This window comes from Apodemus sylvaticus, chromosome 20 (assembly GCF_947179515.1).
Source record: "Apodemus sylvaticus chromosome 20, mApoSyl1.1, whole genome shotgun sequence".
Classification (NCBI taxonomy): domain Eukaryota; kingdom Metazoa; phylum Chordata; class Mammalia; order Rodentia; family Muridae; genus Apodemus; species Apodemus sylvaticus.
In genome coordinates this window covers 636764-662095 of record NC_067491.1, presented here as the reverse complement: position 1 = coordinate 662095, position 25332 = coordinate 636764, and the positions used below count along the sequence as shown (strand labels likewise).

Genomic DNA, 25332 nt, shown 5'->3' with positions numbered 1-25332 from the left:
GTGCATGCGCAGTAGTCCTGGATGGTGCACTGACCGATGATCTGGTTCCAAAGCTAGGATCAGGGAGAGCTGCTGACTCTTCTGGAAGGACTGGCGGACCGAGTGATCCAGCCCGGACGGGAGGCACAGTGCGGTACTGCGGGCCGCGCGGGACCGGACGGGACCGGACGGGCTCCCAAGGGCGACCCGAGGGCGGTGTCTGAGTTCTGGGCTCGGAGCCTGAGTTTCAAGGTAAGAGCCTGAGTTTCCACGGTCAGTGCCTGAGTTCTAGGGGCCAGAGCCTGAGTTCCCAGGACCAGTGCCTGAATTCTGGGGCTGGAGAATGAGTTCTAGGGCCCGGAGCCTGGGTTTTAGATGCCAGAACCTGAGTTCTAGGGACAGAAGCCTGAGTTCTCGGGGACAGTACTTGAGTTCCCGGGGTCAGAGCCTGAGTTCTGTGGCCGAAGCCTCAGTTCTAGTATCTGGAGCTTGAATTCTGAGGTCCGGAGCTTGATATCTGGGGCAGGCACCTGAGTTCTTTGCTGGCTTCTGTGTGACATGGGGTCCTTTCCTCCTGGGCAGGCCCCATGGGGATGGAACCTGTCACCTGTAGGACCATGGCTTGCCTACGAGATCCGCACTCAGAGCCCTCGTCTTCCAGCTTGGTGACAATGCCGGCCTGAACCTGGGTCTCAGACATGGAGTTCCTGCCAGGATCCCAGCATCCCCCAGGGCCCTCAACCATGGACTTGGAGGAGCCCAAAGACCCCGAGGTGCCCTCTGAGGACCACCCCTCTAACACCCAGTGGGCCTTAAGGCCTGGAGGCCCAGTCACCCTGAGCAAGATGGAGCTGGACACATCCAGTGTGCGGGAGCTGGCTCAGCAGCTGGAAGCTCTACCCAGCGACCTGGGTGGCCCTTTCACAGACGGAGCCCCCTGTCTTCTGCACATTGCCACCGGGCAAGGCCTAGCCACCCAGGAGAACCCGGACGCTGGTGGGCTTCTGTCAGCGGAGGCAGGCGGGGACGACCTTCTGGGTCTGCTGAGGTGTGAGGCCTCTTCGCCTGCCCAATCTGTACCCCCAGATCCTGCACAGACTGCACCCCGCCTTCTGCAGCCGCCAGAGGACCCCGATGGGGACTCGGGGTGGATGGAAGGGGCATCAGCAGAGCCAGCAGACAGCAGGAGTTCCAGCAGCTCCCCGGAGCCCTGGCTGGAGACATCACCCCTGGTGACACAACCGGAACTACCTGTGGGTACCCAGGTAATAGTGCCCGCCCCCTCTGACCCCTGACCCTCAGCCATGACTGGGGATTCAGCCCTGCTTCTCTTCTATTTTCCAGAGCCGTGAGACCCTAGCCTTGTGCCCTGCCGTCTCTGAAGGTGAGTATCCATTCTTACACAGGAATCAGAATGTCCTAGAACATCCCAAAAATGGGCTCCCAAATATGACACTAAGTTTGCCAGTGGTGATCCAGGACTAGAGAGGACAATTGAATGGCCACCAAGGTGACACAAGCTGCAGGATGTTCTAGAAGCCATGCTGGTTTAGCACACTGGTTAGCAGAGGACAGCTCCAGGCTGCTCTGGGGGGCCTTGTGAGCTGAAGGTGGCATTTACAGTTTTATGCAAATTTTTGAGGGTTAGGGAGACTGCTCAGTGAGGTGGTCCTTGACACACTAGCACAAAGACCTAGGTTCGAATCCTCATAGCCCATCCAAAAAGCCAGTTGAGGCGGCAACCAGGGAACGGAGGGCCCCTGGGATTCCTGATCCCTGCCCTGAAGGCCTGGGAATTCCGGAACTGTGCCGTGCCACCTGCAGGTGGGAGCAGCCGGGCGGCTCTGTGTCACAGAAGGTTCTAGAACCAAGGTGGATGTTGGGATTTATTGCAGGAGGGCCAGACTCTTAGAATTTTGCCCGGATCTATGTAGTTTGGAAAGTTCTAGAACCACAGAAGGAATAGGGTCCTTCTCAAAAGGGAGTGTTTAGGGCTAGAGTGATGGCTAAGAGGTTTAGAGCACTGGGTGCTCTTCCTGAGGTCCCGAGTTCAATTCCCAGCAACCATCTGTAATAAGATCTAGTGCCTTCTTCTAGCCTGCAGGTAGGATGTTGTGTATGTAATAAATAAATCTTTAAAAGAGAGAGAGAGAGAGAGAGAGAGAGAGAGAGAGAGAGAGAGAGAGAGAGAGCATTTACAGTCCCAGATGTTAGCTTTGGGGTAACCTGGAAGTTGTAGCACCTACCTGATTCTAGCACCCAGGAAGCTGAGGCAGGAGAATGGAAGGTTCCACACCAGCTTTGGCTCCATAGCTCAGGTTTTTTGTTTTTTTATTTTGTTTTGTTTTGTTTTGGTTTTGGTTTTTTGAGACAGGGTTTCTCTGTGTAGCCTTGGCTGTCCTTTAATTCACTCTGTAGACCAGGCTGGCCTCGAACTCTGAAATTCTCCTGCCTCTGTCTCCCAAGTGCTGGGATGCACCACCACTCCCAGCTTAGCTCAGGGTTTTAAAGAAAGTAATGACAAAGCAGAATAATCTTGAACTGTGAACTCAAGATTCATGGGCAGGGTTACTCCAGGGCTATCGAGGACGCCCGGGCAGACTGGAGAGAATTCTAGATCATGGAAAATGGCCTTGATCTTATTTCTTATGTTTTGCATTTATTGCATATGACAGAGGATTATTTGTGGGAGTCGGTTCTCTGCCCACCTTGTGGCGTCCCAGAGATCAAACTCGCGGCATCTTGCTTGGCTGAAAGTGGCTTTACTGAGATAAATGCTGGCCCTGCCCGAGTCTAGAATGTTAGGGATTTGCGAAACCACTGTGAGCTCCAGCTTCTGGGTCAGAAGGTTCTGGAAGAGGGGTCTGTGAGCCCTGCATCCTGTTTTGGGTCTATTCCCTCTGAGGGTGCCTCATAGTAGGGGTGACACTTTCCAGGATCTGGCAGGTGCAGAGCTGGCCACCACATGCCAAGCCTCTGGAGTCTTCTAGCACAGGCTCTTGTGCACGCTAAGCCATGGGACAGAGCCTTGAGTTTCTTGAGCAATAGCTCAGGGTTGGGGACCCCAGAGCCTGTGGAGCACCTCATGATGGGCTGACCTGGCCGCACCCCTCGCTGGCTGTCACCTGCAGTTCCAGGTCCCTGTGGACAGGAGGAGCTCATGGACGGTGTCATCTTCGGGGCGAAATATCTGGGCTCCACCCAGCTGCTATCAGAGCGCAACCCACCACCCAGCACACGCATGGGGCAGGCGCAGGAGGCCATGGACCGTGTCAAGGTGAACCAGGGTGGGGTTCCCGGGCTGTAGGATGCAACGTCCCAACCACCTCGAACTCCTGTGTCCCCTCCCTACCCGCAGGCCCCTGAAGGTGAGACCCAGCCCATGGTGGAGGTGGACATCTTTATTTCCACCAAGCGTGTCAAAGTGCTAGCTGCTGACTCCCAGGTAACCAGAGGGCTGGGCCTTGACAGTCATAGACACTCGGGGTCCCTGAGAGGCCTCAACCCACCCAGCGTGTGTCCACAGGACGCCCTGATGGACCATGCCCTGCAGACCATCTCCTACATCGCAGACATTGGGCCTGTGCTGGTCTTGATGGCCCGGAGGCGGCTGGCCAGGAGGACAACTCCCCAAGACCGCCAGCGGCGACTCTACAAGATGCTGTGCCACGTCTTCCATTCAGAGGATGTGAGCAGCCGTCAACCATGCCCCCTCCAGAGCATATAACAGAGTCCTCGATTTAGAAACCTGGAGGTTTCTTGAAGGTGTGAGCATTGGAGCTGAGATTCTGAAGGATGTATAGGCGTATACTGTCCTCCCACAGGCCCAGCTCATTGCGCAAGCCATCGGCCAGGCCTTCAGCATCGCATACAGCCTGTTCCTACAGGAAAACAGGATCGACCCCAGCCAGGTGGGCACGCAGTCCTCAGCCGCTGCCAACCACCCGCACAATGGAGACCTGGACCACTTCTGCAACAGCCAGAACTGCAGGGAGGTGAGCACTTGCTCCACCACAGCACACCGGTGACACAGCCGCCCAAGGCCCTATCCCCTGGCTTGCTGATCCCACCCCACCAAGGCCCCGCCCCCACTGAGGCCTTGACCCCCTCACTGAGCTCAACCCTCGTTGGTCCTGATCCCCCCATACTTCCCCTGAATGGAACCCTGGGCCCCTCCCTGAAGTTCCACCCCTCGCTGAGCCCTCCCTACCCTGGGCAAGGTTCTGCCCTCTTCCTGGGTGTAGTCTAGCCTGCGCTGCCCTCCTGAGACCCCGCCCCACGCCCTGCTCGCTGAACGTGGTTCCTCGCTCTCAGGTTTGCATCCAGAAGCGGCCAGGTGAAGGCTTGGGTGTCGCGCTGGTTGAGTCAGGCTGGGGCTCGCTGCTGCCCACCGCGGTCATTGCCAACCTGCTCCATGGGGGCCCTGCCGAGCGCTGCGGGGCCCTGAGCATTGGGGACCGCGTCACTGCCATCAACGGAACCAGCCTGGTGGGGCTGTCGCTGGACGCCTGCCAGGCCGCTGTGCGCGTGAGTCAGAGTTCTGTGGGCCTTGTAGGGTGCATAGGAGCCCATTAACAGGGTCTCCTAAGTTAAGTGACTGTGGTATCACTGATCGTGTCCCCAGTGTTGCCCGGGAGATTGACGGGTGGGTAAACTGAGGCCCACAGAGGCCTGAGCAGCATGGTGGGTCCCCCAGGAGGTGCGGCGACACTCATCCGTGACTCTGAGTATCATCCACTGCCCACCGGTCACCACGGCCGTCATCCGCCGGCCCCACGTGCGCGAGCAGCTGGGCTTCTGTGTGGAGGATGGCATCGTGAGGCTGGGACACCCCAGGCCGGGTGTGGGGTGTGGGCTAGCACACAGCGTAGGGAGTAGAGGCTAGCCTTTACCCTAGAAGCGGGTCCTGAGCAATGTCCCCCTCAGATTTGCAGCCTGCTGCGCGGGGGCCCAGCTGAGCGTGGTGGAGTCCGCGTTGGACACCGCATCATTGAGGTCAACGGGCAGAGCGTGGTGGCCATGCCCCACGCACGCATCATCCAGCTGCTCACAGAGACAAGAGAAGTGTGTGGGATTCATCTGACCCTGTCACCCCTGGTCCTGTCCAACCCAAACTGACCCCGTCACTGACACCCTGACCCTTCTACCTGACTCTTCACCTCTGACCCCTAGACCCACATCAAGACCATGCCGGCTGCCACCTACCGACTGCTCACGGGACAGGAACAGCCAGTATACCTGTGACTACCCCGCCCACGTGTGCCTTCGTCCCTGCCACTGTCACCTCTCGGCTGGCGGGGACCAAAGAGTCCTCAGTCTTGTATTATTTTCTAATGTAAGTTTCTTTTTTTAAAGATTTATTAAATGATCAGAAGCTTGAGGGCTTGTGGCAGGCTGGTGGTTGCATAGGTCACAGGTCGGTTGCCGGGCCCCAGTCATAGCCGTCGTCATCGGAGGATTCGACATCCCGGGCTCTTGTGAACTTCTTCCTCAGGGCCTCGTGCTTGTAGGTCCTGGGGGCAGGAGGGAGGTGCGAGGCCGTGGTGACTGGGTGTGCTGCGTGACCTCCCCTACCCAAGCCAACCCCACCTGGCAGGGCAGGCTTTACAAAGATGAGCAAGGCTGGGCATTTAAAAGTGGGTTGGGACTCGGGGCTCCTTCATACCCCATAAAGCAAGAATCCAGCCCGATGCCCATGCCTTCAGGAAGCCCTGAACCATGTGGGGTGTGGAGTGGCCGGGTAGGAGCTGTCTCAGGCCCGCATCCTTTGTGGACACTTACCGCATGCTGTCTTGGCGCCTCTGGTCCTGGGTGTAGCGGCTGTCAGCCTAGAGGGAAAAGGAGAAAGGCAGTGACCCTGGCTGATATGCGTGGAGGGGGCTGTGCCGGGTGTCGGGTGCGATCATGTCCCCCTACCCTGCAGGGCCCAGTGCCCACCTGCGTCTCCCACTCGGCTGAGATCGTCCTCGTCCCGTGACCCATCAGCCCCTGGTGGGTGTCTACCCACACGGGCTCTGAGGACCGGGCCAGGGCCATGGGTGAGACCTCCTCATCGTCGTCCTGGGGTCCGCCCTCTCTGTCCGTATAGGCGCCCTCGCCGTCGGTGTCCTCATAGTCGCTGTTGGCCCGACTGTCACAGCTGAGGTCTCCAGAGCTGGCGGCCAGGCCATGGCCCGGCAGGTCAAGGTCCTCAGATGAGCCGTTCAGCTGTGGGGACGGGTATATCGTGACCTCAGAAGCAGCTGAGGCCCATACTCTGAATGCCGGCCTCTGCCTCTGGACTCCAGGTCAAGTCCCAAATCCAAGATCAAGGCCTTCATCAGGAGTTTAACTCTGACCAACTCCTAAACACCCCACAAATTCCCAGCCCCACTGTCCACCCCTTTAGGCTCTCTTCCCTAAGGGTCCCTTCGGTACTATATTGGCTACTGGGTACTTGGATAACTACAGGGTTCGCCTAGGCTATGTCTAGGGTCTCCCTCCACCCAGCACCTGGTCCTCCGCGGTCCAGATCGGTCGCGCCTGCTGTTGCTGTACTACAGCCTTAACTTCCTGGTACCAGGAGTCACTAGTGCCTTGCAGGGGGATGGTGGCTGCAGGGGGGGGAAGGGGAGGACCACAGGGTGGAGTCAGCAGGCAGGAACTACCGCCCCTCCCACCTCCCCGCTCCCCACCCCCACCCTCCCCGCCCTCCCTCCGCCTCGCCCCACCCCCAGCACCTGTGAAGAGGTGGCCACTGTGTTTCTGCAGTTTCTGGGCCTGAGCGTACAGGCGGCGGCTGCTGCGGCGAGAGGCTGGGGCCAGCCACTCCCGGAGGGCCTTGAGGGCCGGCCGGCTCTCCGGGGCACAAAAGATGACAATGGGGTAGTACTGCACGTAGTTGAGGCGCTCGATGGCAGATGGGGTGACATCCAGGAGCGCGTGCTTGTCCTGAGATAGACCGAGAGTGCGGTAACAGAGCGCAGCTTCTCACTGTCAGTTTTGTGTCTGATCCTGGGGTCTCATCTATGGGCCTGACCTGTGGGGGAACCCCGGGAATCCCCCTGCCTCTTGCATCCAGGGAGCTGGGATTATGAAGGTACCACCGGGCCACCTCCATAGCTGGGTGGTTTTGTGTCATTTTTTTTTTTACTTGTTTTTCCCTTTGGGACAGGTCTCTCTGTATGGCAGCTTAGTCTTCGACTCTAGACAGTTGGCCTCGGGAGTTCGGGCTCAGGGGTGTGGACCTGAGTCCTGCAGGAGCCCCCCCAGTGCCCAGCTCTCTGGAGGTAACTCAAGAGTGAAGCTGGGACACAGCACTCGGGGCTTCCCCACCCCTGTGCTCACCCTCTCTGCGATCACCCGCACTGTGTCCAGTTTGATGATCTTGGATGGGCTGTCAGTCCGGGACACGCTTTCTGAGGAGACAGGGGGACACCACAAATGAATAGCATATCCATGGTGGCTAGGCCCTTCTCGAACCTACCGTGACCTTTATACAGGGAGGTCCTATGGAGCCTGACTCCCCATACTGCGGCTGTCCTCTTTGCACACAATTTCAGCCCCCATCCCAATTCCTGTCCCTGAGTCTATGTGGCTGTGTAGACTGCAAGGGCCTTCCAGTACCCAGACTCTGTGGTGTGGCCTTCATTTTTCCTGGCTGAGTAATATTCCACTTAAGGGCTTTGAGTGCTGCTTCAGGGAGCCCATGGGGGGGGGGCAATTTTTTCATTTTTCTGCACATGGACTCCAGCAATTGTATCACCTGATGAGGTGGCTGGTACCTTTGCCCTTTGGACCCTGCTCAGCCTTCTCCAGGAGCCTCCTTCCTAAGTGTCCTGAACCCTGTAAGATCTGGTTCTCTGTGTGAGACACACCCAACCTCCCCCAGCCCTCTAAGGCTCCCCATACCCCAGAGCTACCTCACTTGCAAAATGCACACCTGGAGCCATGCCCATGGGCCTCAGTTTCCCCCTTTATTTATTGCTTTTAAAGATGGAGTTTGATGTAGCCCAGACCGGCCTCCAATTCTATATGTAGCCAGAGCTGACCTTGACTCCACCTGGTCACCAGGCCCAGTTTATGCTGGGGTGGAGCCTTGATTTGAATACCGGATTTCATTAAGTTGACCAGGTCATCCTGAAACTAGAAATCCTCCTGCTTCAAGGCTTCTCAGCAAACAAAAGGCAGTATTTGCCTGGTTCTAGGAGGCCTCCTGGTATAGTGGCTAAGGATTCTGAGGGCCCAGATTGATTGATGATGCCTGGCCTGGGCCCAGGTGTGGATGGGGGGAGACAGCCATGTTAGGGTTACCTGGGTTGATCCTCACCCCGGACGCCATGATGCCGTGGCTCACCTGCAATCTCAAACTGTTCGGGCATCTCTGTTGTAAGTCTCTTCATGGCAATGTCTGCCACTGGTCCCAGGATCACCACGGGGCGCTTAAAACTGGCTGAGAAGTGGAGAGAGTGACAAGGCTCTGGGGCCAGGGGGCTCAGTCTGCATTCCAAGTGCCACACACACAGGCATGAGAGTGTGCACCCAGCGTGACAAGGAGCTGAGGCAGAAGGCTTGCTTCTGATCCTATCTGGGACTCTTAGACCAGAGGACTGGCAGGAAGCCACGGCCATGCTGTGTCTGGCTCTTGGCTCAATTTTATAAAGTTTTATTGAGATGTGGTCTGACCATCTGTGTAGTCTGAGCACCACTAGGCTGAGAGACCCATGCACCTGTGTCTTTTATTTCTCATAAAAATTTTATAGTCAGCCAGGTGGTGGTGGCACACGCCTGTAATCCCAGCACTTGGGAGGCAGAGGCAGGTGAGTTCCAGGACAGCCAGGACTACACAGAGAAACCCTGTCTCAAAAAACCAAAAAAATATATATATTATATATAACATCTTTATAATATATTTTTATTATATATATTAAATATATATATTCCCGCAAAACCACCATGTGGTTGCTGGGAATTGACCTGAGGACTTTTGGAAGAGCAGTCGGTGCTCTTAACCGCTGTGCCATCTCTCCAGCCCCCTGGTTCAGGTTCTCGAGTGCTGGGGTGACAGGCTTGTTACCCACAGGAAGTGAGACATCTCTGTGACCTTGGGAGGAGGCTCCTTCAATGAGTCGTCCTCACCTCCCCACACCCCACGCCCACAGCCACCCACCTTCTCTGAGCACCACACGCTCATAGGGCGGGTAGTGTCCCTGCCTGGTCAGCGCCGACAGGTCCTCGCGGCTCCGCTGGGTCGTCGTCTTCTTGGCCCCTCTGCGGAGACCTCGGAGTCGCCAAAACTCGCCCCGTGGGTTGGAGCCCGCTGAGGAGCCTGGCCCCATGCCCGCAGCCCGCTGTGCGGCCTCCAGGCTGGCCAGCTGCTCGGCCCTGGGGAGCACAGGGGACGTGGGAGTCAGAACTGGTCCCAAACCAGCCAGGACCTGATCCTGGGGTCATATCGCCAAGAACGAGTGCGGATTCAAGCTGAAGCCTCTGAACTGCAGATTTCAGAGGTCATCCCAGGACTCAGTGTCACCACGGGGTGCTGAAGGGAGGCAGGAGGGGGAGAGGCTGCGCCCAATTCTGAAGACAGAGAATGAGGCCACAGCCAAAGGATGTGCGGCCCTAGATGCTGGTGCCCGGGATGGATTGGCTACTGGGAGGGAACTCTCCCTCAAAGATGAACAGATAAATAAAGCCGTATGTGTGCTCAGTTATCACAGCGGCTGCAGGACACTTCCGGGCCCCACTGTGTCCTACCCGAGGGAGCCCTCCGCAATGGGGGATGGTGAGCGCCCCCACCTGGTCTGGTTAGGGATGACGCCGCGTTCTTGCTCTCTGAGATCTCTGCCCATGCGGGCAGCCAGCCAGAGGCCCCCATGGCTGCTGTGCCCGTGGCCTGACCCGGAGCCCGGGTACAACGTGTCCACCACGTGGAAGACATCACCGCGGGTGAAGCCCAGGCCATAGGGCGGGCTCGGCTCCAGCTCGAAGTGTGTGCGGATGTAGAAGGAGTCCCCCACGCGAGACTGGACCATCTTCCTGAAGACTGGGGATAAATAAAGGGAGCTTCGTGAGTCCGAGGAGCCTGGCCCATCTGTCCCAGGGACTCGCTCAGATGGACTAGGGATACTGATCCTGTGGGGCCACGGGAGCCTGGCTTGTGCTTCTGGTCTTTGCTTTATTCTGTTGCTAGTCTCACTATGTAGAGCAGGCTAGCCTCAAACTCACAGAGACACTATTGCCTCTGCCGCCGGAGTGTGGTGATTAGAGGCGTGCACCCCTCACCTGGCCAGAGGTTGACAGCAGGTGTCATCCTCAGTCCCTACCCACCTCGGATCTCTGTATATTGGAGCTCAGCACTCTGCCAGGCTGGCCCACAGCTCTGAGACACTCACTGTCCTGCTTGCTCTGGGTCACCAGCTCCACATCTTCCCCCGGAGGCAGCCCCAACAGGAACTGCACCGCCTCCTCCCGAGTCAGGTTCCGAAACGGCGTACCATTCACCTACCAGGAAAGGGCACCGGATGAGACCTCCCAAACCCCAGACTCTGCCTCCCTAGGTGTTCCTAGCCCGCCTCTGGGCATCGCAGATCAGGTCCAGGGCACATAACCAGGTCTGAAAGCCACAGGCAGTCCCTGAGAGGGGACAGACCCCACTGTGCAAAAACTCTCTGAGGTTCATGAGAGAGCTAAGGGGGAAAGTACTCGTTGTGCAAGTGTGAGGACCTGTGTTTGGATCCCCCGGCACCCATGGAAAAAGCCAGGCGTGGGGCGCGGGTTTGTGATTCCAACATTCAGGTGGCTGAAGTGGGAGGGAAAGCGAGTCCCAAGCCAGCCTGGGTAACAAAAGGGACGCGGGGTGGGGGTGGGGAATAGGGGACTATCAGGAGAACCCAGGCCCATACTCCCCAGGCCAGCTGTCCTGTGTCACCTGCAAGATCTCATCCCCTTCCTGGATGCCTTGCCCGTCGGCAGGGCTTCCTGCCTGCACCCCAGATACGAAGATGCCCACGTCGTTGCCTCCGGCCAGCCGCAGACCAATACTCGCGCCCTTGGGGAAGCGCACGACACGAGTGTCGGGGCTGTAGCTACCAGAGAGGGGGGGCAATCAGGCCGGCGGTGGAGGGTACCCTCACCCCTTACAGGACTTGGTTTTCCAAACAGTCCAGATGACAGTTAATGACATTTTACAATGAAGGAGACAGAATGTGGGGCCCACGGCATCACGCTCATCTGAGTTACCCACCCACGATCCTCCAGGCTCTGTCGACTAGGGACCCGGTAAATGTCATAGCGCCTTTCTCCAGGAGACTCTGCAATGAGAAACCAAAAGCTGGAGCCTTCACTCCGGAGGACACAGAAACTGCAGCTAGCAACACAGCCTTGCAGAGGGATTCTAGGCTGGGACTCCACCCCTGACCATGCCCCCAGCCCCTTAGAGTAAAGAAAGGTGTAACCCAAAGCTGTTTGCCAACTGCCTCTCCTGGCCCGCCTTTCACCCTTAGACTTTGAGCATCTCCTTTCCCCCAACAACCACCATATCAACTCTGCTTCCTGCCAGGTTCAGCAACAAGGGAGGAAGGCCTGAGAGTGGGTGTCCAGTGGCCAGCGTCTCACCGGGTTCAGCGATGGTTCTTGAATCCACCGAGCGTTCCCACCTCCCGGGCTGCAGGCTCTCCCTGGATGGGATGACAGATCCCAGTGAGTGGGTGGTGCTTCTGCACAGGACCCCCACAGATGCAGGGTCACCTCGCAAAGAACAGGGGTGCACAGACACGAGGTGTGGCCCCTTACGGGCCATCGGCCTTCACTCACACTGGGGATTCTGGCTGGCTGTCCTCGGGGCTCCTCCGACCCTTCAGAGGTGGCGGAGGAATGTGGGAAGGGGGCGCCTGGGACAATTCTGAGGTCAGGTCTGAGATGTCTGCAGGAGAAGGGCAGCAGGTCAGCCAGAGTCACGTGGGGGCCACCAAGGCCCTGATGAGCTAGAGACCCTGAACCTCACAGACTCCATCTTGGTCATGCTGTGTGGCTCTAGGCCAGTTCCCATCCCTTTCTGAGCCTCCCGGAGCAAGGCTGTGGCTGCCCCGGGCTCACCTTCCACTAGGGAGCTGTCACTGTCGCTCACTGCGGGCGGGATGTTCACCAGGAACTGCGCACTGTCCCTCAGCACCAGCAACGTCAGCTCCCCCTCTGACTTCTCAATCAGCCTTCGTGTGTCGTCCAGGGACAGGTTAGCACTGGACACGCCGTTGATCTGAAAGGAGCCTGGTGCAGTTAAACCCCAGAGCGTGGGAGGGGGCACCAGAGTGTCTACAAAGTGTGTGCTGGGGGGAGGGGGGCACCAGAGTGTCTACAAAGTGTGTGCTGGGGGGAGGGGGGGGCACCAGAGTGTCTACAAAGTGTGTGCTGGGGGGGGCACCAGAGTGTCTACAAAGTGTGTGCTGGGGGGGGCACCAGAGTGTCTACAAAGTGTGTGCTGGGGGGAGGGGGGCACCAGAGTGTCTACAAAGTGTGTGCTGGGGGGAGGGGGGGCACCAGAGTATCTACAAAGTGTGTGCTGGGGGGAGGGGGGCACCAGAGTGTCTACAAAGTGTGTGCTGGGAGGAGGGGGACACCAGAGTGTCTACAAAGTGTGTGCTGGGGGGAGGACACCAGAGTGTCTACAAAGTGTGTGCTGGGGGGGGGCACCAGAGTGTCTACAAAGTGTGTGCTGGGGGGGAGGGGGACACCAGAGTGTCTACAAACTGTGTGCTGGGGTGAGGGGGACACCAGAGTGTCTACAAAGTGTGTGCTGGGGGGGAGGGGGACACCAGAGTGTCTACAAAGTGTGTGCTGGGGGGAGGGGGACACCAGAGTGTCTACAAAGTGTGTGCTGGGGGGAGGACACCAGAGTATCTACAAAGTGTGTGCTGGGGGGGCACCAGAGTGTCTACAAAGTGTGTGCTGGGTGGGGACACCAGAGTGTCTACAAAGTGTGTGCTGGGGGGGCACCAGAGTGTCTACAAAGTGTGTGCTGGGGGGGGACACCAGAGTGTCTACAAAGTGTGTGCTGGGGAGGCACCAGAGTGTCTACAAAGTGTGTGCTGGGGGGAGGGGGGCACCAGAGTGTCTACAAAGTGTGTGCTGGGGGGGGCACCAGAGTGTCTACAAAGTGTGTGCTGGGTGGGGACACCAGAGTGTCTACAAAGTGTGTGCTGGGGGGGACACCAGAGTGTCTACAAAGTGTGTGCTGGGGGGGGGGGACACCAGAGTGTCTACAAAGTGTGTGCTGGGAGGGACACCAGAGTGTCTACAAAGTGTGTGCTGGGGGGGACACCAGAGTGTCTCCAAAGTGTGTGCTGGGGGGGGACACCAGAGTGTCTCCAAAGTGTGTGCTGGGGGGGACACCAGAGTGTCTACAAAGTGTGTGCTGGGGGGGGCACCAGAGTGTCTACAAAGTGTGTGCTGGGGGGGACACCAGAGTGTCTCCAAAGTGTGTGCTGGGGGGCACCAGAGTGTCTCCAAAGTGTGTGCTGGGGGGGACACCAGAGTGTCTACAAAGTGTGTGCTGGGGGGAGGGGGGAACCAGAGTGTCTACAAAGTGTGTGCTGGGGGGAGGGGGGCACCAGAGTGTCTACAAAGTGTGTGCTGGGGGGCACCAGAGTGTCTACAAAGTGTGAGTTTAGGGCTGGAGAGATGGCTCAGTGGTTAAGAGCAATGACTGCTTTTCCAGAGGTCCTGAGTTCAATTCCCAGAAACCACATGGTGGCTCACAACCATCTGTAAAGGGATATGACACCTTCTTCTGGTGTGTCTGAAGACAGCTACAGCACACTCATATATGTGTGTGTGTGTGTGTGTGTGTGTGTGTGTGTGTGTGTGTGTGAAAGGAAGTGTAGGCTTGGGGTGGGGGGACTAGGAATATTTGACTTCAAGAAATGTGGGAGGGAGGAGGATTGGAAATAATTCCTGGGACTGGGAACGTGGCACTGCCTTCCTTGGCCTCAGTTTCCCCCCCTGAAGCATAAACCTGGTCTCACCTGTAAGATAAGGTCTCCCTCCTGCAGCCCACGGTTCTGAGCTGCGAGGCCAGACTCCGTGATGTGTTTTATAAAGATCTGACTGCCTAGCTTCACTCCAAACTCTGGAAGGGAGAGGAAGGAAACTGAGGCAGAGCTCCTCAGCTAGGAGGCCAAGATCATCCAAGCTGGCTTTGAAGTAATTTGCAATCTTCCTGCTTCAGCCTCCAATCTAGGCAAGTGTTCTGGGGGGGGGGGGGGGGAGACACACTCCACCCCTGACCACGCCCCTAGCCTGACTTTTTTGTTTTGGTGGTGCATCCCAGTCTGCCTTACCTTCGCTGTTTCTCCGTTTCACCAGCACGGACTTTAGCGGTCTCATGAGCACATCCTGCTTCGGCAGGCGCTTGTAGCCAGACACCAGGTCCAGACCGTTAGCCTCAGATCCGCCACCCGAGCTCCGGGGCCCATGGCTGCTCACCCTGGCGCGGCGACCTGCTCTGGACCGGCGAGAACGCTCACCCCAAGATCGACCTGAGCCACTCGAGGAGTCCCCCTCGTAGCCCCGGCCGTGGTCAGCTTCCTCCTGGTCTGAGAGCTGGTGGCCGGAAGCTGGACGAGCCTTGCTGGCAGGCAGCTGGACCCTGCGGGGACGCTTCACTGTCTGTCAGTCCAGAGGAGAGAAGTCAGAAGAGGCAGGAAGAGGGGAGAGATTGCCCCACCCTCAGAAACAGCCCAGGGGGTCCAGCACCTCTCTAGCCTCCAACACCAAAGCTGTCATCGTCTAACAAGGGCCAGTGTGTGACTTCAGGGGCAGACATCCCGACGCAAGCACAACTATGGGCTGCACATCCAGCGCGGCCGCTAGACCAGGAGGCCCTACAATGTGACTGATTCCGCTGGGAAGCGAAACTGTCCCAGGATGCTCAGCAGTTCCAACCATACAGGGACTGGGGTAACGGGATCAAGAATTGAACATCGGGGTTGGAGAGAGGGCTCAGCCATTAAGATCACAGGCTGCTCTTGCAGAGGTCCTGAGTTTCGATTCCCCGCACCCACATGTGGCTCCCAACTGTCGATAACTCCTGACATCAGGTGATCTCTTTTGGAGTGCAGATAGATACACATGCAGACAAAACACCCATGTACATAAAATAGATCAGTAAAGAAAAAACAGCCGGGCGGTGGTGGCGCACACTGTAATCCCAGCATTTGGAAGGCAGAGGCAGGTGGATTTCTGAGTTCGAGGCCAGCCTGGTCTACAGAGTGAGTTCCAGGACAGCCAGGGCTACACAGAGAAACCCTGTCTCGAAAAAACCAAAAACCAAAAAACCAAAAACCAAAAAAATAAAACAAACAAAACAAAACAAAAGATCAGCCAGGAAAATGGAGTGAGACTAAGTAAAACAAAGAGGAAAAAGAGAGTTGGGACCACCTAGAATTTCCCAGAGAGAACATGGGTGCGTGGTCAGGGTGGAGCCCCGCCTAGAATCCTGTAGTGAGGGTCTGTGGGTGGCTGTGGTCAGGGAGGAGCATAGGTTCAGTGTAAAGGGTGTCCTGAGTTCCAGTCCTGGCACCCCCAGAAAACAAAATTCTAAAAAAAGTGTGCAGTTCCATCTCCAATATCACAGGGCCACCAACCTGCCTTATTGGGTTAGAACTCAGTTTCCCTGGGGGCTGGAGAGGTGGCTCAGAGATTAGGAGCACTGACTGCTCTTCCAGAGGTTCTGAGTTCAATTCCCAGCAACCACATGGTGGCTCACAACCATCTGTAATGGGGTCCAGTGCCCTTTTCTGGTGTCTGAGGACAGTGACGGAGTACTCATAATAAGAAAGAACTCGGCGTCCCCAGCTTCTGTCCACTTACAACGTTGGCTGTTTTGGTGCAGGTCTTAAGGATCTGGATGGCAAAAGCAGATGTGACGTTCTCCACAGAGACACCATTCACCATGACGATGCGGTCCCCAGTCCTAAGGGAGTGGCTCCAGTGAGGGGAATTAGGGCTGCACCCCTCCCCTCGCGGCGTCAGGTGATTTTTGTCTCTTGCTCTCTGTGTCTCTCTCTGTCTCTGCATGTGTGTCTCTTGGTCTCTGTGTCTCTATCTCTGAGTGTGTGTCTCTTGGTCTCTGTGTCTCTATCTCTGTGTGTGTGTCTCTCTCTGTCTCTGTGTGTGTGTCTCTTGGTCTCAGTGTCTCTCTGTCTCTGCGTGTGTCTCTTGGTCTCTGTGTCTCTATCTCTGCGTGTGTGTCTCTATCTCTACATGTGTGTCTCTTGGTCTCTGTGTCTCTGTCTCTGTGTGTGTCTCTCCCCCCTCTATCACTCTTCAGTTCCTCAGGGCCAGGAGCCATGTCCACCCAGATCCCAGGAGCCTCAGTACACAGGTCTTGGAAACCGCCCTGCTCTCAAAGAACAGTCCAAGATTGTCTGTTCCCGTTCTCTGCCATCCTGCCCTTGGGCTGCCCAGCCTCTGGGACCAGGAAGTGTTAGGGACAGGAGGCCAACGAAGTCAGGCCCTGTTGACAGAGCTGACGGTGCCAGGTGCTTTCTGCCCCCTCACACCGTCCCTCCTCCCACCAGCCTTCCCCGAGCCTCACCGGAGCCTGCCCTCAGCGGGGCCTCCAGGAACCACATCGGACACAACCACGGATCCACTGGCTTGGTCATGGCCTCCGGAGACGGCTATACCAAAGCCGCGGCGGGGGTCCTGGGGGACACGGGTGACAGGCAAGGGGTTACTTCCCAGCACCAGGGGCCCCCTTGGAGGGGCAGGCCTCAGCTCACCTTGTACAGTGTGGCTGTGTGCTGCTCCCAGATGGTCAGCTCTTCCATGTCTGCCACCTGGTAGGGACAGGGACAGGCTCATGGGGCAGGAGAAGGCTGTGGTGTCCACAGCTTTCTCTGCCCTGCGAAGTGCATCCTGTCAGGGCTCCGTGGCTCCCACCTTCCTCAGGGTCACAGTCATAGTCCTCCCTACAGTCCTCCTCCCTGTCCAACTTACACACTCTGCCTCCCCTCCTCTGACCCTTGCTCTCCCTGCTCCAGCACAAGAGCCCATGGGTGGGTGCTCCCCAACATCCCAGTCTCCTTCCTGCCCAGAGGCTGCCTCTCAAGCACTCTCCAGGCCTTCCCCACAGAAAGCTGAACCCCTCAGGACTGCGTTTTAATGTCACGTGACTCTGCCTGCCAGCTGCCCCCCCCCCCTGAGCTGCACCCTCCTCCCGATCTCCCCTCAGCTCCACGGTTCTGATGCCTGGGCTTTGGTTTCCTTTTGGATGGTCGGGGATCTTGCTCTGCAGCCCACGTTAGCTCCAAACTTATGGCAATCCTCCTGCCTCAGCTTCCTCACACACATGGAGGAGGCACATGGGGACCTCCACACACCCTGGCAAAGATCTTCAAGTAGCACTCTGAAAGCTTGTCTGCTGGGCAGCGGTGGCGCACGCCTGTGATCCCAGCACTTGGGAAGCAGAGGCAGGCGGATTTCTGAGTTCGAGGCCAGCCTGGTCTACAGAGTGAGTTCCAGGACAGCCAGGGCCATACAGAGAAACCATGTCTCCAAGAACAACAACAACAACAAAGCAAAACAACAACAACAAAGAAAAAACAAAACCCAGAAAGCTTATCTGCACTCAACTGTGGAATTTTTTAAAGATTTATTTATTTATTATATCTAAGTACACCGTGGCTGTCTTCAGACGCACCAAATGAGGGCATCAGATTTCATTATGGATGGTTGTGAGCCACCATGTGGTTGCCGGGATTTGAACTCAGGACTTTTGGAAGAGCAGTCAGTGCTCTTACCCACTGAGCCATCTCTCCAGCTCCGCAACTGTGGAATTTTTATTTCTTGGCTTTCCCAAGTGTGCCAAGGCTCCTCAGGGGAGAGGAGGCAGGTGGCCAGGCTTGTGCCAGCTTGTATAGGCTAGTCACGGGCTTTGTCTAAAATCCTCCGGGGCTCCCCTGCGCCTTAAGGATTGACATGACCCCTGGTAACCCATCCGTGCCCGTCCCTGGATTCCTCACCTGTGCTCTGCAGGCCCTGGCTCTTAGCTGTGGAAAACCCGACCTCTCCATCACTCAGCCTAGACATGACATCAGCTATAGTCCTTGGCAAACTCCTATTCAGCCTTTAGAGCCCCGGGGCTAAGGTGCCTTCCAATGTACACATCTAGCACCCCTCCCCTTGGAGTCTGGGATGTCACTGTCTAACCTGGTTTCCTCCACTGATCCCCCTGCGTCAGGGCGCTCCGGGTAGTCTGGGATGGGGGTTTTAGGGACCGGATATGTTCCCCACAGTGTGGAGCTTTGGGAGAGTTTGAAAACCACAAGCAAGAGGGCGGTTTTAAAATGCTAGAGGTGCCCAGTGGTAGTGGCGCACGCCTTCAATCCCAGCACTTGGGAGGCAGAGGCAGGCAGATTTCTGAGTTCGAGGCCAGCTTGGTCTACAGAGTGAGTTCCAGGACGGCCAAGGGCTACACAAAGAAACCCTGTCGCTGAAAAACTCCTCAGACCCCGCCCCTCCAGGTGAGCGCCTGGCCCCGCCCCTGCCACTTGCAGGCTACTGGTGCCTGAGACCGGAGGGACGAGCCACCCGCCCCGGGGCGCTGGCTCTCCGCCCGCCCCTCCCCGCTTAGGCCAGGCGCGGGGCTGGGGAGGGTATGTAAGGAGGGGCTGGGAACAGGTCTGTCAGCGGGGCCTGGGGAAGGTCATTCCTTCTCCTAAACCAGCAGAAAGCCTCGCAGACATAAAGCTAGGAGTGTGACCCAGCAGCCAGGTCTCAGTTTACTGTGTAGGAGTTTGGGCTCCACGCCAGAAGGGCAAACTTCCTCCAGGGTCCCCAGAACTGGCTACTGTCATCCGACCCGCCAGGCTCCTTAAACTCTTTGTACACAGCAGGTGCTCAGTAAATGCTAGCAACCAAGAAACAAAACAAAACAAAGCTACCCACTTTCAGGATCACGCACGGGCAACCTCACTGTCTCAGTGGGATTCGAACTCAGGTGTGTAGGGTAAAGCGGTTGAGGAAGCTCCAAGAGGTGGCTCTTAGGGCTAGTTCACAGATAGGGCTAGTTCACAGATCTATCTCGGCATGTAGCCGTAGGCTAGCCCCCGCGCCTCTCCGGGCCTCAGTTTCCCTGCCTGTTAAGCAGGCGGACAGGACTTTGAAAGCCTGGGTCCCACTCCCATTCCGACCACCGCCGGTTCCAAGCGTCCGGCACAACTCGCCTGGAATCTCACCGCCATGGTGCACAGCAAGCGTCCTGGAAACAGTCAGGCAGCCCCCACTATAGGGGTCAAGACCTGGAGGGGCCCGAAAACAATCACCCCCCCCCCCTGGGCTGGGGGGTGGTCGCGGCGGGGTAGGAGTCGCCTTCCCGCCTCTCCCGGGCTCCGCCAGCCGCTCCCCGCTGCACCTGCTCTTCCTCCTTCAGCTCCGGGGGCGCCCCGCCCCAGCCGGGCACGCCTCCGGGAAGCGGCCTCCCGCCTCGCCGCGATCCGGTCCGGACACAAGCGATCCGAACCTGGTTTCCCACTTATCCGGGCTGAGCTGGGCGGCCGGCGCACGGGCGAGGATGCCGGGAAAACCCGGACCGGTCACAGCCACGCGGAACGGAGTCCCGGGTCGCGTACGGTTCTGGTCTGTTGTTTTCCCACGTACAAAACCGACCCACCTCGAGGTTCGCCCCGGTGGCCCGTGGGTAACAAGCTTTACGAGAGAGTCGGGAGGAGGCGAAGGTTGTGAGAAAGCAAAGAGGCGAGAGTGTGGTGGGCAGGGAGGGCCGTGGCAGGAGGGTTCTGAAGGTGGGTTAAGAGTTTGCCCCGACAAGAACGATCTCCGATCTCCGTGTGCATTGGAATGTTTGCTATGAAAGCGTCAGAACCTGAGTTCAAATCCCCGCAAAGAGCTCAAGCTCCTGTGTGTCCCGCCCCTGAGATCCGATACCCCCTGGCTGCCTCCATGGGAACTGCATCCCCAGGGCTCACAACCATCCATAGGAAACACCAAAAGCATGAAACAAGAGGGCCAATCCCAGCACTTGTGAGGCAGAGGATTTCTGAGTGCAAGGCCAGCCTGGTCTACAGAGTGAGTTCCAGGACAGTCAGGGCTACACAGAGAAACCCTGTCTCGAAAAAAAAAAAAAACAAAAACCAGAAAACAAACAAACAAACAAACAAAAAGAGCGGTTTTCCAGTACTCGGGAGGCAGAGACAGGAAGATCTCTGTGAGTTTGGGGCCAGCCTGGTCTGCATAGTGAGGTCTGGGCCAACCTGGGCTACAGTGAGAACCTTTCTCAAAAACAAAAACATAACAGTCTCCCAGACAATCCAGTCGTGTTCCTGGCCTTTTCCGGGTCACCCTGACTCCAGGCAAGTGTGTATTTCAAGCTCAGACTGAATCCTCAGGGTAGAAAGGTCCAGTCAGGTTAGCCTAGACGCGAGCTTAAGGAAGGAGCTGGCTACCTGGATGGGCGGGGCTCGTGCTGGCCCCACCCACAAATCCTTCAATAGTAAAAATAGCCTGAGCCCTAGCCCAACCCAAGGTCAAAGGACAAACCGAGGCACTAACAACCTCCGTTTGTCACCTCACAGCTTTAGCGAGAGAAGGAAGGGAGTGAGAAGGCCAGAGGCAAATCAGAAACTCTAGAGTTCCGAAGCCTCCCTGGAGAAGACGGGCATACAAGAGGGGTTTGAGCCGGGCGGTGGTGGCGCACGCCTTTAACCCCAGCACCTGGGAGGCAGAGGCAGGCAGATTTCTGAGTTCGAGGCCAGCCTGGTCTACAGAGTGAGTTCCAGGACACAGTGAACATTTGTGCACCTGGGGGGCCCATAGCGACTGTCCTGCCCCAGCATTTCCTCCCACACACCTTGTGCCAAGAGAAGAAGCACGTGTTCTCAGACCCTCGGGGTTGGAGTTCAATCTCAGGTCTTTTGCCTGCTCTCTGTGTGTCCTCGGGAAGTTACTCTCCCCCTCTGTGCTCCTATTTGGGCATCTAGCATTATGGGTGACGAAATCCTAGGTTCTGCATGGCAGAGTGGGTAGGTGGGCTAAAGGGGGCACCGTTGTGGTTTGTCTATTTGTAAGCCACAGAGTGGATCTGTGCCTCAGTTTCCCCATCTGGAAGAGAGAATGACAGTGGTTTAAAGGATCATTTCCCATGCTTGGAGACCTATCAAGTGTGTACCACCTAGGGCAGGTTCTGCTGTCGTTTTGAGGCCAGGCCTCATATGTAGCCTATGCTGTCCTGAAACTCACAATCCTCCTGCCTCAGTCTCCACAGCACCTGGGACCCATCCTCAGCCCCTGAGGCCTACTTTGTCCAGTATCCTGTGAAACAGTTGGGGGTTGAGGGCTTGCTGCCAAGCCTGAGCTCCTGAGTTCGATCCCCATGACGCACAGAATAGAGGCTACCAATCCTCACTGGTCTCCGCTTGCTACGGTATGTGTGCGTGTGAGAGCATAAATAAATAAAAACTTATGTAGAGATAAAGAATTAAAGAAACTCTCCAATCTGCCCCCTGAGGCAGAGCCCAGGGGTGAAGCAGGTGCTTTTTCGTCATGCATGTTCTGGCTGCAGTACTGACGTCAGTCATGAGGAGGCAGTGTCTGCAGGCCAGAAAGGAGGTGTAGAATCCTCTAGGACTCTGCTTGCCTATTCTCACACACCTGGGGCAACCAAGGCATGCGCGGAGGGAAGGGCCTGGGGTTGTGGGGTGGGGTGGAGTCAGGGTCACTGAAAGGTGTGATGTCCCCTCAAGTGTGGCAAGACAGGTCTAACTGGAACTCAAGAATGCCCCAAGAGCTTCAGTGGTGTACACTGCTGGTCTGCGGGGGGGGGGGGGGGGACTTGCTCTCAAGAGGAGGGAGAGAATGGAGGCTGCGCCATCCGGCAACGGAGAGGCAGGGATCGAGGTCTGGACAGTAACTGAGGGAGTCAGTGGGCCAGGAAGATTCAGTGGAGGAAGGTAGGCGTGTCTCGGAGGGACCCTGGGGAGGAGGGAGCCAAGGAGAGTTCATCCACCCACCCACGGCGGAGGAGAAGTGACAGAAAGCTGCCCCCGGTTCCACGGTGCACACACATTCGTGTGCTTGCACCACATGCACTGCTAATAAAAAGAATTTAGACTTTGTGAATAGCTAGGCGTGGTGGCTTGCACCTGCTATCCCAGCGCTCATGAGGGAGGGCTGGGACAAGAGGACTGCCATCAGTTCTAAAGGAACCTGGGCTGCACAGTGAGGCCCACGATACTCCTCACCACAAAATGCACAGTAAGGCAGAGTAAAGTACAGGGGAAGTCTGAGGAAGCTCGCCTCCGGGACGCCAACCAAGACTCCAGTGAGACTCCTCGCCTCAGCTTCCCTGTAAAACAGGGCTCCCAGTCAGACTCAGAAAGGCTAGCCTGGGCTTCCCTGAGCCCGTCTCCAGCACTTGGGACTGCAATACCAGCTTCAGCCAGTAGGGAACACGTGGGACCCAGGAATGGCATCTAGGGTCCCAGGGCTACAGGGTTCCCTACCCCCCACCCTCAAAAGTCTTCAAACTGCTCCTGAGGTCTTTCTCACAGCTTTCTGTCGTTGTCGTTGTTGTTGTTCTGGTGTCACTATGTAGACCAGGCTGACCCAGAACTCACTCTGTAGACCTGGGGTATGGGGGTTGTCACTCAGTCTGCAGCTGTCTGTCTGTACAGTCACACCTCTGTGTCTGCCACAGTTTCAAAAACCTTAGGTACCCTCTAGGGGCTATCTGTGCACTTATGGAGTGCTGACCGTTTGCCGAATCTTATTCCAGATAGTGGTATGTATGGTTCAGGGGGATGGCAGGGTGGGGGCTCCATGAGTGTGTGGCCAACCAGCAGTGTCTCTAGCTGAAGGCATTTCACAGCTCTTAAGTGTCCTTTCAATAATTTAACTTTTTGGTAGGGTTTCGTGTGTGTCCTGATGTTCTGCCAACCTTCCTGCCTCTGACCTCCGGCCCCTGACCCTGAACATCACAGCCCCTCCACCTGATCCTTCCTGACAGTCACCCCCTGATCAGCCACCAGAGGACGCACATGAACACTGAGCCACCGCCCTCTGAGCACAGTCCTCCAGCTCCCACCCACCCTGGCAGCCCTGCTCCTGCTCCTTGCTCCTCCCATTCTCAGCACACTCGCCTGAGCCTTAACCTCCTGCCTAAACCTGTCACCACCCCCAGACGTCAGTTCACCCCCAGTGCTCCGTCTTCCTAAGGTAGAACAGGCCACACGTGATGGGGTACACCTGTCATCCCAGCCGCAGAGGTAGATGAGGGAAGATCAAGAGTTCAAGGTTATCCTTAGCTACTTATGGGCACAGACACCATCCTGGACTATGTGAGATCCTGTCTCTCCAAAAGCTGAAAAGATAAAACTATGAATTTCCAAGCCTTGTTCCCAGTGTACGTGGCATACAGTAAATGCTCAAGAAATACACATTGTTGTTAGGCAGCCCATCTCCATAGCCGCGTGTCCCACTGACCTCGGCCACAAAGGGTGTTGGGTGCTACCCTGAGCAAACACTGCCTCCCTGGCACCCAGCCAAGCCCAGGAGGAAGGACTGAGCCTAAATTCTCAATGTGGACTTTCCCCAGAATTGGTGCCACACGGAAGTGCCAGGCAGGACAGGCAGGGATTTTTCTAGATGTCGACCCAGAGCAGTTTCTTAGCGGTCAGCTCTAAGGCCCACTGTGTGACAATCTTAACCTACTGTGCAGCTCAGGGAAGCAGCTGCTCTGTCTGGGCCTTACTTCATTTGTGCCAAATAACAGGGACCTGAACTGGGAATGAGTACCCACTGCGGCCCAGCGCCTGCTATTGTAGCATTGGCTGCTCCGCGGTGCAAAAGGGAGAAACTGAGGCTGGGCTAGAGTCACGGCCGATCGTCGGAAACTCCTGAAGCCAGGTCCACCTTGTGTCCTGAGCCTTCCCAGTCCACAATAAAGTAACCTCAGGGGTGGCTGGACACACCTTCCTGAAGGAATTATTTTTCTTTGTTTCGGGGCAATTGACACAGAAGGAATTCCTATGCCCCTCCTAACTCCTCTGTCAGTCCTGGTCAGGTATCTGTCCATCCATTCTACCCTCATCATGCGATTCTCAGCCGACAGGTGTGTCCTGGGGAGCTGACAGAGCTCCTGTCCTAACAAAGTATAACATCCATGCCTTGGAAATATAGGGTGACCCTCAGGGAGAGTTCCAGAAGAACTCAGAGTTAGTTCAGGAGAACCCCAACTTTCTTTGCCATCTCCCAAAACTGCAGGTCAGCATCCGATGCGAACTGAGATCTGTCCTGCTAGGGGATCAGGGACCGGCCTCCCCACCTGTGCTCACAATGACCCTTTGAAGGCTGGGCTGCAGTGTCCTGGGCACTGTGCCCAGGGTAGAAACTGCAGCCGCTCCAACTTTCTGAAACTGTGTCAGATGCCCCCACAGGATGCCAGCTTCCTGCTCCCACGGGGGGCACCCAGAACAAACGTGGGGGTCCCGGGAGCCCAAGGTGGGGTCACTTGGATGAGCTCAGCTGGAGACTTACCCGTCTGGAAGGCTGAGTGTGCGGACGTAGGGTGGAAGGTGGAACCTGGGTCCTGGGTGGTTGTCTGGCATGGGTGGCAGGGAGGAGACCCGAGCTGGCCGCTCAGGCAGGACAACCTGTCTGCTCAGAGCGAGCTAGAGAGCGGAGAGGAAGGGACAGCGGGCGCGTCCCTTTGCCGGGTGGAACCGGCAGGGCTGTGCAGGTTGTGCGCAATGGTGAGTGCACGAGAGGAAGGGCTCGCAGGTGGGAGGGTTTGTGGCTCAGTCGCAAGGTCCTCTCACGTGGCCAGACAGGCCTTAACCCCTGAGCACCCAGAGAGGCCTAGCTAGCCCTGCACCCCACAGCACAGAGTGCCACAGAGTAGGTGCTCAGAAAACCCTGAGGATCCTGAGGGATGAATGGGCTGTGCCTCTTGCTGCAACCCACCCGCTGTCAAGCTTCCGACTCTCATCACAAGGGGAGACACAGGAATAATCAAAACTCGCATCGGAGTTTTGCACAGCCCAGTTCATCGCTATGGGATTCTAGGCGGGAACTCCACCCCCTGGCCACGCCCCCAGCCCCCTCACTCCGGAATTCTAGGCGGGGCTGCACCTTTTAGCCACACCCAAGATTATTATCTATTCTGTAGGCATTGACTTCCCTGTCTGTACACCTGGTCCCTTGTGACTTTCCAGCTTCAGGTTTTATTTTTCTTTTTTTAACTTTTCTTCCTCTTAACTCGAGCTCTCCTGACCTAGTTCCTTCCTGGGATGCCCAAACAGACCTCAGCTTTTTATGAGGTGTCCACACCTCTGGAGGAGTTGGTGACCCCGTCTTATTTCC

General features: G+C 56.9%; 2 protein-coding genes across 3 annotated transcripts; one reads left to right on the top strand and one right to left on the bottom strand.

The window, feature by feature from the left end:
• Position 1: 1 nt before the first annotated feature.
• On the top strand, positions 2 to 5359 carry Apba3 (amyloid beta precursor protein binding family A member 3). Its single transcript, XM_052165189.1, has 11 exons — positions 2 to 231; positions 562 to 1244; positions 1324 to 1363; positions 3111 to 3256; positions 3338 to 3424; positions 3506 to 3667; positions 3804 to 3974; positions 4294 to 4506; positions 4676 to 4795; positions 4906 to 5043; positions 5152 to 5359. Exons 2-11 carry the CDS (start codon positions 678 to 680, stop codon positions 5221 to 5223), a joined length of 1716 nt encoding a protein of 571 aa, XP_052021149.1. The 5' UTR covers positions 2 to 231; positions 562 to 677; the 3' UTR covers positions 5224 to 5359.
• On the bottom strand, positions 5316 to 24747 carry Tjp3 (tight junction protein 3). 2 transcript variants are annotated; one of them, XM_052165188.1, is made up of 21 exons: positions 24508 to 24747; positions 16740 to 16796; positions 16553 to 16662; positions 15826 to 15928; positions 14295 to 14622; positions 13980 to 14083; positions 12055 to 12214; positions 11773 to 11881; positions 11575 to 11636; positions 11204 to 11270; positions 10889 to 11045; positions 10353 to 10461; positions 9757 to 10003; positions 9128 to 9342; positions 8315 to 8410; positions 7306 to 7376; positions 6699 to 6909; positions 6472 to 6572; positions 5917 to 6186; positions 5761 to 5807; positions 5316 to 5492 (listed from the first exon to the last, which is right to left on the bottom strand). In XM_052165188.1, the coding sequence occupies exons 2-21, from the start codon at positions 16785 to 16787 to the stop codon at positions 5390 to 5392; spliced, it is 2718 nt and encodes a 905-aa protein (XP_052021148.1). In that variant the 5' UTR covers positions 16788 to 16796; positions 24508 to 24747; the 3' UTR covers positions 5316 to 5389. The 2 variants fall into 2 exon arrangements, with proteins under 2 accessions (XP_052021148.1, XP_052021146.1); XM_052165186.1 differs by lacking the exon at positions 24508 to 24747 and adding an exon at positions 19185 to 19408.
• Between the last annotated feature and the right edge of the window lie 585 nt (positions 24748 to 25332).

What these genes read in the sequence shown, in the direction of transcription:
- Tjp3 (XM_052165186.1), bottom strand. An exon ending in GAAACGGAGAAACAGCGAAG is followed by an intron (nt 14,084 to 14,294) that starts GTAAGGCAGACT and finishes TCTCCCTTCCAG; the next exon opens with AGTTTGGAGTGAAGCTAGGC. An exon ending in AAGGGGATGAGATCTTGCAG is followed by an intron (nt 10,462 to 10,888) that starts GTGACACAGGAC and finishes CTTTCCTGGTAG; the next exon opens with GTGAATGGTACGCCGTTTCG.
- Apba3 (XM_052165189.1), top strand. Translation starts at nt 678, where the DNA reads ATGGAGTTCCTGCCAGGATCCCAGCATCCCCCAGGGCCCTCAACCATG. An exon ending in ACGTCTTCCATTCAGAGGAT is followed by an intron (nt 3,668 to 3,803) that starts GTGAGCAGCCGT and finishes GTCCTCCCACAG; the next exon opens with GCCCAGCTCATTGCGCAAGC. An exon ending in CCTGCCAGGCCGCTGTGCGC is followed by an intron (nt 4,507 to 4,675) that starts GTGAGTCAGAGT and finishes TGGGTCCCCCAG; the next exon opens with GAGGTGCGGCGACACTCATC.